We start from the raw sequence: 13,838 nt of genomic DNA, 5'->3' as shown, positions 1-13,838 counted from the left end.
GTCTGTCATGTGTCAGTGTTTGGTGCATTTGTACTTTCCTTGTCTTTAGCTGAATGCTATCATTAGCTGACTGTGCGTGGATCAGAGTTGACAGCAGGCTGTGAGGCCGGAGCAGATTGGAGGTTTAAACCTCAGCTGACTCCTGAAATTAGATTAGGTCAAACTTCACTGATCCTATAAGAAACTGGGTCGCAAAGAAACGCACAATAAGCATCAGGGAAGTTAAGTATTTCTGGATTCTTCCATCTGTGGGTTTGTATTTCTGATATTCTGCCGTAAACTTATGTGAATGAAACAAATGTAATTTGTTCTGTACACATTTTCATATTGTGAAGCCAGAGATGTTTAACCCTTTAAAGCCGGTCGGAGTGGGCACGCTCCTTTTGCGTAACTATTTTTAAATCCCAGTAGCACTGCAACCATGTAAGCTAGCGCAATAATTTTTTTTTGCATATGAAGCCGGATGAGTTGTACTTACATCTTCTGCCATCAGCTTGTCCTAGGTCACGGTTTCCTTCCACATAAAGCTTTGCAAAAACTGCATAAAAAGCACTTGCAGCAACAAAAGCATAATATTCCAGAAACACGCTTTGCTGATCCGATCAGCTGTTTGTAACACTTCCTACGTCCATCAGCGCGAACTATCGCATGTCCGCCATGACCTGCCCGAAACCGGAAGTGACGTCATTTTGCGGAAATGTAGTTTTTACCATCAGGGCCTTATGAGCCTATACTGGTGGGGTTTTTTTTTTATAATTTGCATTATAATATTTATTTTTGTTTTTCCTGCAGTATATAAAAATTGGTGTATTTCAAAAATAAAACTATGAAGACACTTAAAATAAATTTCCTGTGGTGGGAAACTATTTTGTGCAACTTTTTTGTATTTGCAGTTTTGAGGGTTAAGCCTCTTAAATTTCTCTAACTAGAAATATATGTTAAAAAAACAAAAACGATTTTCAATTTTTTTTGTAGTTTATTGCACTTTTTTGCAATTTATGTAATTAGTATGCACTTAATGCATACATATTATTAAAATTTGGACTGTAATGGTTGTATTGCTGTATAGCAACTTGAAATGCCTCCAAAAATGTCACTACAGCATGTAAAAATATAATATAAGCTCTGGCGGACTTGGTTCTATGGTAGGTCTTAAAGGGTTAAACAGTATATTCAAACACAAGCACCTAATGATAGAGTTTGTGATGTTGTACATGGTAGAAGTCCTAAGTCAATTCAGCTTCATTTAAGCAACACTAAATAAAAGTTATACCAGAGCACCTTATATCATAAGGTCCAAATAATAACCCAACAATACCATTACCATCACTTGGTGACAGAAGAGGGGAAAAACTCATTTTTGACAGGAAGGGATGCAGGAAGGTCCTGTACAAGGAGAGAGAGGACAGAAAGAAAAACCACAAGATAAAAGCTTAATGATATACAGTATTGGTGAGAGAGTACACAAGAGGCACTCATGCATTATGGGACGTTTAGGACCTTAATGAGCCCGTAGCGGCAGAGGCGCCCTGATCCAGTCAAACCTTATTAAAAAGGAAATGTGAGATGCAACGTGTTTTTATAGCTACTGTCAACATCAAAAACTTTTTCTCAGCCTTTGTTGCCAAAAACCTGACAGTTTTCAAGCTCTGCATGCTTATGGCGGCCCTGAGGGGTCAAAAACACAAAAACACATTAGACCAGATTCTAACTCCTCAATAATCTGAATGAACTGAAAATCAGGATTTCTGTGTGAAAAACAAAACAAACTGAATTTCCTGTTGCTGCCTCTCCCAGTTTGATTACTACAATTCGATGATGATCAACACTGCGGATGAGGATGGGAACTATGTGGATCTGGGTGGAGAATTTCCCCTCGAGGAGAATGAACATTTTAATAAACTGCCTGTCAACACTCAGATGAGCAACATCCAGGTTCCCACCAATGTGTACAACAAAGGTCAGAGGTGCTTCATGGCTGACTCCCTCAACATAGGTCATGGCTCTTTAAAAGGAAGCTCTAAATCAGCATGTTTTTCCTCTGTGTGCAGATCCTAACATCCTCAATGCCATCTACAACACAGAGGCTTTAAACGACGTCTTCATCGGTAACTTCCAGAAGGATCCTACACTCACCTGGCAGTACTTTGGCAGCTCCACGGGTTTCTTCAGGATCTACCCTGGTGAGTTCAGCCATAAACTGTCCTGCTCGTTTCCAGCTCCATGATTTTATTTTTGGCTCTAATAGAGTAGCTTTGCATTATTTCACAATTCAAAATAATCCTTATGGTATCATTTACTCTTTTTCATGCATCTGTTGCCACTGATGGTGCCTCTGTTCTGTTCTGGGCTCTTGCTGTGGAAATACCAGTCTTTGTTTGACCCTTATGGTCCTGACTGAAATAAAACAAGTGAAATTAGGCAGTTTGACATCATTTTGGAATGATCATATAATACAATTCCATACAATCCACACAAACTTCCCTGTTTGTCTTTCAATATTTCTTATATCCTTGTATCCATGTACGTTTTTTCTTATTGATATCACAGGTGTCACTCTGTGAACTGACTCCTTGTCTTTTGGTCAGGTATTAAATGGACTCCAGACTCCAACGGTGTTGTAGCCTTCGACTGCAGGAACAGAAACTGGTGAGTTTGTTCTACCAATCATTTGTCTTTGCCTTCTGAGGTACAGCTCATTTGAATTTTTTTGTATTTATGGTAAATGGTAAAGTTCAGTGGTGATAATCATGTGGGGGACACATTACTCCAGAACCCGAGAACCTCAAAAGCTTAATGGGCTCAGGTTTTCCTGCTTTTTATCTCTGAGAGGCTTTGAAGTGACAGAGTCACACTACTCACTGGGGCTCTGCTATTTTTGGAACAGTAAAATAATCATTTCTGAGGTTATGTGCTTAAGCATAACAAGGGCTATATTTCACCTTGGCTGTTTGGTTTGATGACCCACTGAAGCCTGCTTGATTAGGGTTGTGTCTCACTCGAATGATATTAAATACTTAAATGTCCTGCAGGCAAACACTGAGGCAGCTGGGTTGCTAAGTTTAGCATGTTAATTTTAAAGGTGTCAACTCACCAGCAGCAGAGAAAGAGAAACACAGAATCCACTAATGAGGGAGGCTGGAAGCACCTCAGTCAAAGTGTGAATTTAATCTTTTTACAGATGCAAGAAGAAGAAGACTTCATTATATTTCACTGCCTTCAGCTCCCCACACAAATAAAGCTGCTTCAGTTAAAGACATAAATGCTTCTGCCTGAACGTAAACCAGCCAAACATGGTGCTTACTCTTCCAGTGGGAGATAGAAAAGCTTCCAAATTTCTGAACACTTGTAGAATCATCATCTTTAAGAGTAAAACCTCATTATCAGGGATGTACCAACTGTGCTACTGTGTATAGACTTATCTATATAACAGCAGGAATTAGTACAATGCAAAAATGGAATAAATCCCTCCATGAGGCTGAATTTGAGTCAGTCTAAGTGGCCACTCCGCTGGCTTTGCATTGGTTGAGCAGAGGCCAGCCAGACACTGATCCTCTGGAAAAGACGATAAGCTGCTCCTTAGCCGGGTCACGGCAGCCCACATGGCACCATATGTGACTGCTCATGCATTTCTAAATAATACCAGAGAACTGCATATGTCCCTGAATGCCTCATCGCTCCACATTACTGCAGCTGAGCTGCCATACATCTGCAGGGACTTACATTGAGAGAGACTGTGAAACATGCAGATTGAGTTTGTGATGATAGATGATACGTTTTTATCTGCAGGGGCAATTCCTGGATTTTCTAAAAGCAGCTCATAAAGAACCTGTTGAGAATGTTCGCTGGAAATCAGACATTTCTGCCAGAAATTAATAACAAACTCCTTACGTTGATTAGAATTCACCAAACTATAAAGATTTGATTTTTACACAAATCCCCAGTTCCCCTGTATGAAGCTAACAATCTGTTAACCATAAATATATTTTATTCTGTTCAGTGCTGGACAGTCACAGTCTAAAGGTTTAAATTCACCTTTGCAAAGTAAAGGAGTACAGGAGAACCAGATTTCTGTGAGTTATATGATGAGGCCACTTTTCTTTTCTTTCTTTCTTTTTTTCTTCTTCAAAAATTGGCCCAGGAGCATCCACACAGTTTTTCCCAGAGACGAGAAGATCTGCAGTTCATGGTTCCCTCTAATATCTCTGTCCATGTTTGAGAGTGACAGCTTAAAGTATGATTTACTGCTCAGCTTTTAATTGTTATGTGTTATCATAATTAGTTAAGTTGGACATTTTGCAGACAGCTTAAAGTGGCCATTAGGGGAAGTGCAGTTTTCGGTTCTTCTATATTGGCTGTACTTTGCAGGCTCGAAGGTTGCCTGATGCTCCTGTTCACATTTGACCTTTGGCTGCTGGAACTGTTGCAGTTAGATTGTTTTAATGGATGTTGAAGGACACTCTAAGATTCCTCACAGTGTTACTGGAGGCCAGTGTAATCCAGAGTAAGTATTGGGTTAGACATCATGTCTCCAAGGTTTATGGGCCGACTACAATCATTTCAATTTTGTCTGAATTTAGAAGCAGGAAATTCGAGGTCAGCCACTCCTTTGTCTTTAAGACATTCTTGTGGTTTAAGTAACTGGTGTGTGTCATCTTGCTTGGTGGATAGATACAGCTAGGTATCATCTGCATAGCAATGATAATGTACGCTCAAAAAAATCTGTTGTTGGATGAACACAATTTAATCGTGGCACCTTTTTCCACGTGATTTAACCAAGTACAATAACCCATTTTTGACCATGTCAAACCAACACATTTGGCATTTGGTGGTTTAATGTAATCAGATTACGTTGGATCAACGTAGTATACTTACATTGACTTGAAGTGATTTATTGAAGTATTTAAAGTGAAATTTGTTTTAATTCATTCGACACAAGTTAAAAACTTTAGGAGAACACAATGAAATCTTGTTGTTTGAACAACTACTTTGGTAATCAAGGCAATTAGTCTTGCTTAATGAACCAATATGGCGGTTGATGATTTCATAGAGACAAACAACCATTTGCACTGACATTCATGGATAATTGAGAATCACCAATTAACGTAACTCTAATTACACACTGCAAACCAGCCAGATTGTGGATTTGAACCCAGGCCCTTCTTGCTGTGAGGCAACAGCAGTAACCATCACACCTCCAAGCTGTCACTCCAGGCTTAACAAAAGTAGGAAAGATATGTTTACAAGGCTTGATGCAGAATTTTCTGTACGTTTTTGTCCTTGACAGGTTGAACCACAATAAATAGCAATAGCATACACGTGGTGTGGGTGTAGTTGTCTGCCTCTTAAAACTCCAGCGATTTTCCTGCAGTTTGACCTCTAATATGATCTTGTGAATTTCGTGATTCCAGACAACTAACCACTCTTACTAGATCGTATCAGGTCATCTCAACAAGAACAAATTAAGTTGCTGAAGTTCATGCAGATGCTATATGATTTAATCACGTTCACCATAGAAACATGAAATTATTTAGTTCAAATTACAAGTTTGAATCTTGTACACGTAACAACCAACCAATTTCATTTTTCTGAGTGTATGCTAATAATATATAATATATGTATACAGGTATAATGTCAATGGCACTGCTCCACTACTCTGTGGAGTTTGGACCAATGTTATTGATCCCAACAGCCATTGGCTGTCTCCACTTCCTGTGTACAGGTACATCCAGGCTGCCACGTCTCCCAAAGACATCATCATCATGGTGGACATTAGCGGCAGTATGAAGGGACTGAAGATGACCATTGCCAAACACACCATCAACACCATTCTGGATACACTGGGAGAGAACGACTTTGTCAACGTCATTGCTGTGAGACATGCGCACATCTACTTAAAAACTATTACAGTGTTGTGACTCTGAGCAGCGTTTAAGTGAAAAATGGCAGGAAAACAACAGTCATGACCAAAAGTTTCACAAGTGGCATAAATTTGGAGTTTCATACATTTTTTCAATTTAAATTATTTTTACTGGTATCTAGAGTTAAAAAATAACCATAATTATTTCCTTTCTTTTTAAGACGTATTGGATAATAAATCACATTTATGCAAAGAGATGGTATTTACAGTGATGGTAATCCATGCCTGCTTCATTAGCGCTACAGGCTCATAAGTTCTCATATCGTGCATATCCTGAAGCCCTGAAAGGATTCAGATGCAGTACTCAGAAAACTACATACAAAGTACCAGAGACAAACACTATCCAAATGAAATGGAAAGGAACTAAACAAGAACAAGGAAGAACTCCTAACATAGAAATGTCACAAGTTATAACCAAATAACTATAAGATCATCAAATTAACGTGTTGGAACCAACACGTTAATTTGATGTTGGATTAAGACCTGGCTGGTCAGGAAACCCCTCACATCTTAAAAACTGTAATCACTTCTCAGTTTCATTATGAAAAGCATGTGTTGTGCTGGTGTGAGTACTTTTTAAGTCTGGGTAACATCAACATCATTGTGAATTCATAGCTTTATCACTAAAACATTAAAGGTTCAATTACTGGATTAGTTAATGGAACCACTGACTGCCTGTTTTTGCTCATGAGCCTGCCTCGTCTGTGTTTCTTTCCCTGTCTGCAGTACACAGACTACGTTCGCTACGTGGAGCCGTGTTTCAGAGGAACTCTGGTCCAGGCCGACTTGGACAACAGAGAGGTGAGACCATTATCTGCTTCATGGAAGCCTAAAGAGCCCAGGAGGCATCTTAGCAGCCATCACACAGACGCAAACACAGAGGAAAACCCCGAGTGTCGTTATCAGATCAGCCTCTTAGCCTAATTCTTAAAGTGGCATCAGAAACCACAGCAGGTCAAGCTGGAGCTAGAGAGCCTCTGTGCTTGTGAGAGTTTCAGTGTTAAGGCTGAAGGTACCGTATTTTTCAAAACTACCTCAAACACAAGATCAAAATTAGTCACCTAAGTAATAAATGATTGAAACTTGGTTGTAGTTGACTGACAGGATAAAGGGAGGCACATATATTCAAATTAAATTAAATCAGAATTTCTTTGAATCTGGGCAATAAAAATGAATGTCTGTCTGTATACAAAGCCTCTTTGTACTCGTTTCCTGTCTCAGCACTTTAAGGTGTTGGTGGAGGAGCTGCATGTCAAAGGCGAAGCAAAGATCAAGAATGCCATGAAGGAGTCCTTCAAAATCCTGAACGAGGTTAGTGTCCGCTCAGCCCGCTTTTTACCACTCTCCTAACTTATATTGATTTTATCTGCTCCATCTTGGCCTGATTTCTAAATAACATGGCCGTGTCTACCATTTTTTTTAACAACACTTACATTTACCTACCAATGAAAATATCAACTCCCCTAAACCACAGGTGGAGTTTCTAAAGAACATCAAAGTAAACATTCCCATCATTTTTTATCCCTCAACCATCAAAGGCTCGTGGGGTATTTTTGTCACCCCGCCGAGTAATTCTGAGTGACCTCGACAAAGTCAAGGTCAGAGGTCAAGTCTTCTGACAATCACCTTGGATTTTTCACATTTTTACCTTTGGTGCATTGAGTAACACTGCTGGCTGCTGCTGGTTTTTTAATTATTTCACTGAGAGTAACCTGAGGTGTTCAGACCCAGCAGAAAACTGTGGTGTCAAACTGGACTGTGAATCTAAGATAAGGAGATAAATTCTCTTATTAAAACTAGTTTTTTAATGGTTGAGGCTTTTAGTGAGTTTACTTTATCTTTTTTATGTTTTTGAACATCTTGTCCATGCTTTTATGACAAGATGTTTGGACTACTGTAATGCACTTATTGTTTTCTCTGTTGGGTACAATACTTTGTTAAACTGTTGTTTGGATATTCATGGTTTAAAACAATTTTAAGCTGGTTTAATGTTCACAACAAGCTTCCTGGAGAGCGGGAAGACTCAAAAAGATTTTCTTTACAGTAAAGTTGCTGTTTCCTTGGCTTAAAAGGGGCTTAAATCTAAAAAATGATATCTAGCATCACAAAGTGCTTTTTTATTCTCTTTTCAAAGAGTAGAGATCGATGATGGAGTTGTTGCTGTGTCTAAGTTGTGCATTTGTGTGCAGGCGAGGGCGAACGGTCAGGGCAGCATGTGTAACCAGGCCATCATGCTGATCACAGACGGCGCCATGGAGGACTTTCAGTCCGTCTTTGAGGAGTTCAACTGGCCTGAGCGCAGGGTGAGGACCGCGAGCTGAGAGCTTTTCCATATTAGAAATGAATTAACTCTACATCATAGCCTGTTTCACCTCATTACTTACTATTATTACACCATTAATATCACCATATTTGTTTCTTAAAAAGTTACTGTTACAATAATATGTAAATATATGAATATATTTTATAGTGACGTCACTTAAATGTCTCTATATACTGTAACCTTTGAATGTATTTTGTCTGTTGTTAGACAGTTCTATATACAATTGTTGTATCAGCGTATTACTTGTGTATTACTTTGGTAATTTATTGATTATTACCTCTTTATTGTCAAAGTATCAAATCAAATCAAATCACTTTTATTGTCACATCACATGTGCAGGTACATTGGTACAGCACATGTGAGTGAAATTCTTGTGTGCGAGCTTCACAAGCAACAGAGTTGTGCAAAATACAATAATGTAAACAAGCAAAATACAAGAATGGCTACATCTGAAACTAATAAATATATGTACAATATATAATAGTATATGCATTTCTGGATGTGTATACTAAATATTTTCCTACGTGTGTGTGTGTGTGTGTGTGTGTGTGTGTGTGTGTGTGTGTGTGTGTGTGTGTGTGTGTACACATATTTTACAAATTAAATAGAGTAAACAATAAATAAAATATATAATATAAAATATACAGAGTTGAATATGTGCAAAACAGTGGCATTACTGTACAGTATGGAGTGCATAATGTTAAAGTTCCAGTAGTGAAGCTGAGGTGTCTATGAAGTGTTCAGCAGTCTGATGGCCTGATGGAAAAAGCTGTCTCTCAGTCTGCTGGTACGGGACCGGATGCTGCAGAACCTCCTTCCTGATGGAAGCAGTCTGAACAGTTTATGGCTGGGGTGACTGGAGTCCTTGATGATCCTCCCCGCTTTCCTCAGGCAGCGCTTCCTGTAGATGTCTTGGAGGGAGGGAAGCTCACCTCCAATTATCCGTTCAGAGCACCGCACTACTCGCTGGAGAGCTTTGCAGTTGTAGGCGGTGCTGTTGCCATACCAGGTGGTGATGCATCCAGTGAGGATGCTCTCAATGGCACAGTGATAGAAGGTCCTGAGGATGCGGGGGCTCATGCCGAATCTTTTCAGTCTCCTGAGAAAGAAGAGGCGCTGCTGCGCCTTCTTCACTGTTTTGTTTGTGTGTACTGACCACGTAAGATCCTCAGCCAGATGTACACCAAGGAACCGGAAGCTGCTCACTCTCTCCACAGCAGCGCCGTTGATGGTGATGGGGGTGTGTACTTCTCTGCACCTCCGGAAGTCCACTATCAACTCCTTTGTCTTATCACCTCATTCTTACTCAGTTTGAGTAAGAATGAGGTGCTCTAAACCCGACTTCCTGTGTTTAACTACAGTTGCCTGCACAAAAACATTAGCAGGTAACTTTGTAAACGGGCAAACACGGACATAAACAGGTGTGCCACTGTGTTCAGGTGCGAGTCTTCACCTACCTGATTGGCAGAGAGATGACCTTTGCTCAAAACACCAAGTGGATCGCCTGCAACAACAAAGGTCGGTCCTGTGTGTGATACTTTCCTGCTTTTTCTTCATGCAGACACTAATATGCTCACATGTGTTTTTTCAGGTTATTACACACACATCGCCACACTGGCAGATGTGCAGGAGAACGTCATGGAGTACCTGCACGTGCTCAGTCGGCCAATGGTCATCAACCATGACCACGATATCATCTGGACAGAGGCCTACATGGACACTGTGGTGAGCCTGCCTGGCCAATCAAAGGGCTTAAAGAAGCCATTAAACATATTTACAGTATACACTACCATTCTATTTAAATCTGTTGTGAAGGGCTCATTTAAATCAGAACAATGTCATTATTGTCATGTGTGTTTTTTCTCCTCGTCTCCATGAACCCATTATCCCATGATCCTCTGGGCCTTCATCTCCATCACCCCAACAGCTTCCAAACACAGAGGAGGTAAAAAAAAAAAAAAAAAGAAGTTGCAGTTTTAGATTAATAGTTAGTTCTTCATCTGTTGGACTTGTGTGAAGCTCCTACAGGTTCTACCATCAGTATATAACATGGAGTTTATTTTTGGCATTTCTTTTATCAGAAGATCCAAAGGATCAGCACAAAGTTCAGCTTTTTAAGCTGCAATGGTTCAGAGCTGCAGAAACCCAGCTTACAAATACTACAACACACCTGTGTGAAGATATCTGAGAACTGCATGGACATGTTTGGATCTCAGGTTTTAGGCCATGTTCTTCCTCCTGTGCAACAGGAGAAGCCTTTCAAATAGCCATTAGCTGCCATGCCTGAGCATGAAATGCTCTGTAGGTAAGGGTGAGGATTTTAAACAGCATTGTAAGTGCTACAGGGAGCTTGTGAAGTAACATCAAAGTGGAGTTGTATGAGACGGTCTGTTTGATGTAGTAAATTAGCATTTTTAAAATTGCGTCCAGGCAACCCAGGGTGTCGACTTACTGAGTGCAGAAAAAGAGAGTTACAGAAGTCTATACAAGAAGAGACAAAACACAAACAAGCACCTTTCCTTGATGATTTTAGTGAGTCGGAAAAAACAGCATTTGGAGAACTCTGTGTGTCGAAGGACAAGGACTGATCAACACGAAGTCTTAGATCAGGTACACTGACAGGAACAGTTGAGGGCAAAGGCCTAGATTATTCTAGATCAGAACAGGCATATTTTCTGGTACAGAAACTAGAACCTCTGTCTTATCAGCTCTGAGCTTCAGAAAATTAGACTTTTTAGATTCTTTTATCTTTATTTTGTTCATGTAGAAGATCATCCATTCATCCATCCCATATTCCCACATTCAAATAAATAGATATATGGGTTGACTTTTAAAAAGGTGGCTTTTTCTCAGTTTCCTGAAAGTTGCTGGAGGCCTCCCTGAAGTGTTCTCAAACTGATTGTAGTGCTCATATCATCATGGCAGGTCCGCATCAGGACCACACCACCACCTGGAGTTCAAGCTCAGATGTGCACATAATGTGAAATCAACGCACCGACAAATAACATTGTCTGCAAAACACCTTTAAAATTAAGAAATGACCCAAAATGCCAACATACTATATAAAAACAAAAATGTAAAACCTGTACGGTCCCGTCTGTCAGAGTCTATCCAGCGACACGTTGTGTAATGTGGACAGTAATACTGTGTGCACCTGTTACAGATTTGTTGTTCATTATATTGAGTGTTTGTCTCTGTACTTCAGATAATCACACTTTGTGCCCAATGTTCTCCCGTCTCTCAGCTTTTCACCACCAAGGCTCAGAGTCTGCTGCTCATGACCTCAGTGGCCATGCCGGTCTTCAGCAAGAAGAAGGAGACGGTCAGTGTCAGCTCTGATACACATCAGCCTGACGATGAAGAGCAGCACGTCTGTACAGTCAATGAAAACAGAAATAAATCGATAAATAGTTCAGATGACTTGTCATGCCGTACGTTTACTATGACATTTTAAATTCTGCTTTGCTTTGGAAAATGTGAAAGAGAGCAACTATTTTGTACTTTTGAACACTAAACACTGCTGCAGAAATAGCCTGCTGTTGAAAATGCATATCTTTTGTTATATTGAAATTGCACAGGCATTAAAAGTGTAGTTAAACTTTACAGTGACAGAAAAGGAAGTTTCACTGGGACACGCCACTGAAGGTCAAAGTGGGCTGAATGTGTCTGAAAGAAGCACAAACCAAAAGGCTGGTGCTTGATTATAACTCTGAGTTTTGACTGTGCGTCTGTCTCCAGCTGTCCCATGGCATCCTGCTCGGTGTGGTCGGCTCCGACATCCCGCTGATGGAGGTGATGAAGCTGGCACCCCGATACATGGTGAGCTCTGGGCGGTTTACTCTGTTTCTGCTTTATTTTATTTCCAAAATAAACGCTTTAAATATTTTCTGCTCTCCTCTCAGCTGGGAGCTCACGGCTACGCCTTCCTCATCAACAACAACGGCTACATCCTGTCTCACCCCGACCTTCGACCTCTGGTGAGCTGTGTTTCAAGGCCACTTTGGAAGACACATTTAGCTCACGGGCTCCGTGGCAGCTGCTCTGATTTACTTGAGCTAAATTTAAAGTAATAAAAGTTTAGCAAATCTCCTGAAGGGTGCATTAAGAGGGAACGGTATCAAATATTTATGAGAAGGGTTGTACAGTATTACACACACACACACACACACACACTCAGTAACAGTGCCTCTTCTGTCCTGCAGTACAAAGACGGAAAGAAACTGAAGCCGAAGCCAAACTATAACAGTGTGGATCTGTCAGAGGTGGAGTGGGAGGACACAGACGAGCTGGTAAACACAAACAGATTATTTCAGGACACAATTATTGATGGGTTTGTTCGGATATCATCATGTGAATGTCAAAAGTTCCAAAAGCAGGAAAAGGGAAACATCAATAATGTCACACGTGCAGCATATTTTCAGCTCCGTAACATCAATCGCCTCCCCCCTTTCCTCACTCCTCATGCCACTGCCATTCTCGTCCATAATCTCATTATCTCTCGAATTGATTACTGTAATTCAATACCTCTCTGATCTAGTACAGATGAACTTCCCATCCTGCCTCAGATCTTCTCTTTCTCTCTCTGTTCCTTCCACTCGTCTGATTACAGTGGGGGGCGGGGCTTTTAGTTGCTCTGCCCCTCGACTCTGGAATTCCTCACCCCCTGACCTCTTTTTAAGTCCAGCCTCAAAACTCACCTGTTTAAAATTGCTTATGTTTAAACCTCTGCACGCTTTTAACTTTTATCTGTTACTCTTATTATTTTGTATTTGTTGTACAGTGTCCTTGGGAGCTCTGAAAGGCGCTATTTTTAAATAAAATGTATTATTATTAAATAATAATAATACATTTTATTGAGGTGGTTCGGGCATCTGACAAGGATGCCCCCTGGGCGCCTCCTGGGTGAGGTGTTCCAGGCATGTCCCACCGGGAGGAGGCCCCGGGGCAGACCCAGGACACGCTGGAGAGATTATATCTCTCGGCTGGCCTGGGAACGCCTTGGTGTTCCCCCGGATAAGCTGGAGGAGGTGGCTGGGGAGAGGGAGGTCTGGGCGTCTTTGCTTAGGCTGCTGCCCCCACGACCCGGCCTCGGATAAAGCGGATGAAGATGGATGGATGGATGTATTATTATTACTATTATTATTATTAAATCCCCTCGCGTTTAGTAATCCCTGATTTCTCTCTGCATGAGAGAATTTCTAAAGTGGTTCAGTAGCATCAGTGTCTTTTTTTTCTTTAGGCAGAAAAACATTTAAAATATATCTCAGAGTTTATTTTAAACTCCTTTCTCTACTTTCAGCTGAGGACGGCCATGGTGAAAGGAGAGACGGGCACTCTCAGCCTGAACATCAGAGCGTCGGTGGATAAAGGGGTAATACTGATGTCTCAGTCAGTCGATCGTAGAGTTTGCTTATTAAATGTGCCGATAAACTGCAGCATCACTGATAAAATGATTCTTTGTGCCACAGAAAAGGCCGCTGTACCTCACCAACGAATATTTCTACACCAACATTGACAACACGCCTTTCAGGTAAACGCGCAGTGCTTTGTGCTTTGTCCATCAGTCCTCTCGTGCCCTGTCTGACAGTTTGTTCT

The 13,838-nt window shown here is 40.7% G+C and overlaps 1 protein-coding gene across 1 annotated transcript in view; it reads left to right on the top strand.

Moving 5' to 3' along the window:
• The window catches only part of LOC146706654 (voltage-dependent calcium channel subunit alpha-2/delta-4-like), a 92,950-nt gene that overhangs the window by 16,995 nt on the left and 62,117 nt on the right, over positions 1 to 13,838 (top strand). Inside the window, exons 5-20 of the mRNA XM_085464861.1 lie at positions 1,798 to 1,960; positions 2,052 to 2,183; positions 2,589 to 2,649; positions 5,723 to 5,873; positions 6,647 to 6,721; positions 7,142 to 7,231; positions 8,110 to 8,223; positions 9,683 to 9,761; positions 9,835 to 9,968; positions 10,171 to 10,188; positions 11,488 to 11,565; positions 11,982 to 12,062; positions 12,146 to 12,220; positions 12,446 to 12,532; positions 13,543 to 13,614; positions 13,712 to 13,773. Coding sequence (XP_085320987.1) covers positions 1,798 to 1,960; positions 2,052 to 2,183; positions 2,589 to 2,649; positions 5,723 to 5,873; positions 6,647 to 6,721; positions 7,142 to 7,231; positions 8,110 to 8,223; positions 9,683 to 9,761; positions 9,835 to 9,968; positions 10,171 to 10,188; positions 11,488 to 11,565; positions 11,982 to 12,062; positions 12,146 to 12,220; positions 12,446 to 12,532; positions 13,543 to 13,614; positions 13,712 to 13,773 — 1,472 coding nt within the window. The remainder of the gene's footprint in view (positions 1 to 1,797; positions 1,961 to 2,051; positions 2,184 to 2,588; positions 2,650 to 5,722; positions 5,874 to 6,646; positions 6,722 to 7,141; positions 7,232 to 8,109; positions 8,224 to 9,682; positions 9,762 to 9,834; positions 9,969 to 10,170; positions 10,189 to 11,487; positions 11,566 to 11,981; positions 12,063 to 12,145; positions 12,221 to 12,445; positions 12,533 to 13,542; positions 13,615 to 13,711; positions 13,774 to 13,838) is intronic.

The sequence above is a fragment of the Copadichromis virginalis genome, linkage group LG7 (assembly GCF_057382275.1).
Source record: "Copadichromis virginalis isolate Kocher_CV1m ecotype Utaka linkage group LG7, C_Virginalis_male_GT1.1, whole genome shotgun sequence".
NCBI classification, from domain to species: Eukaryota; Metazoa; Chordata; class Actinopteri; order Cichliformes; family Cichlidae; genus Copadichromis; species Copadichromis virginalis.
This window is presented reverse-complemented; position numbering and strand designations above follow the sequence as displayed.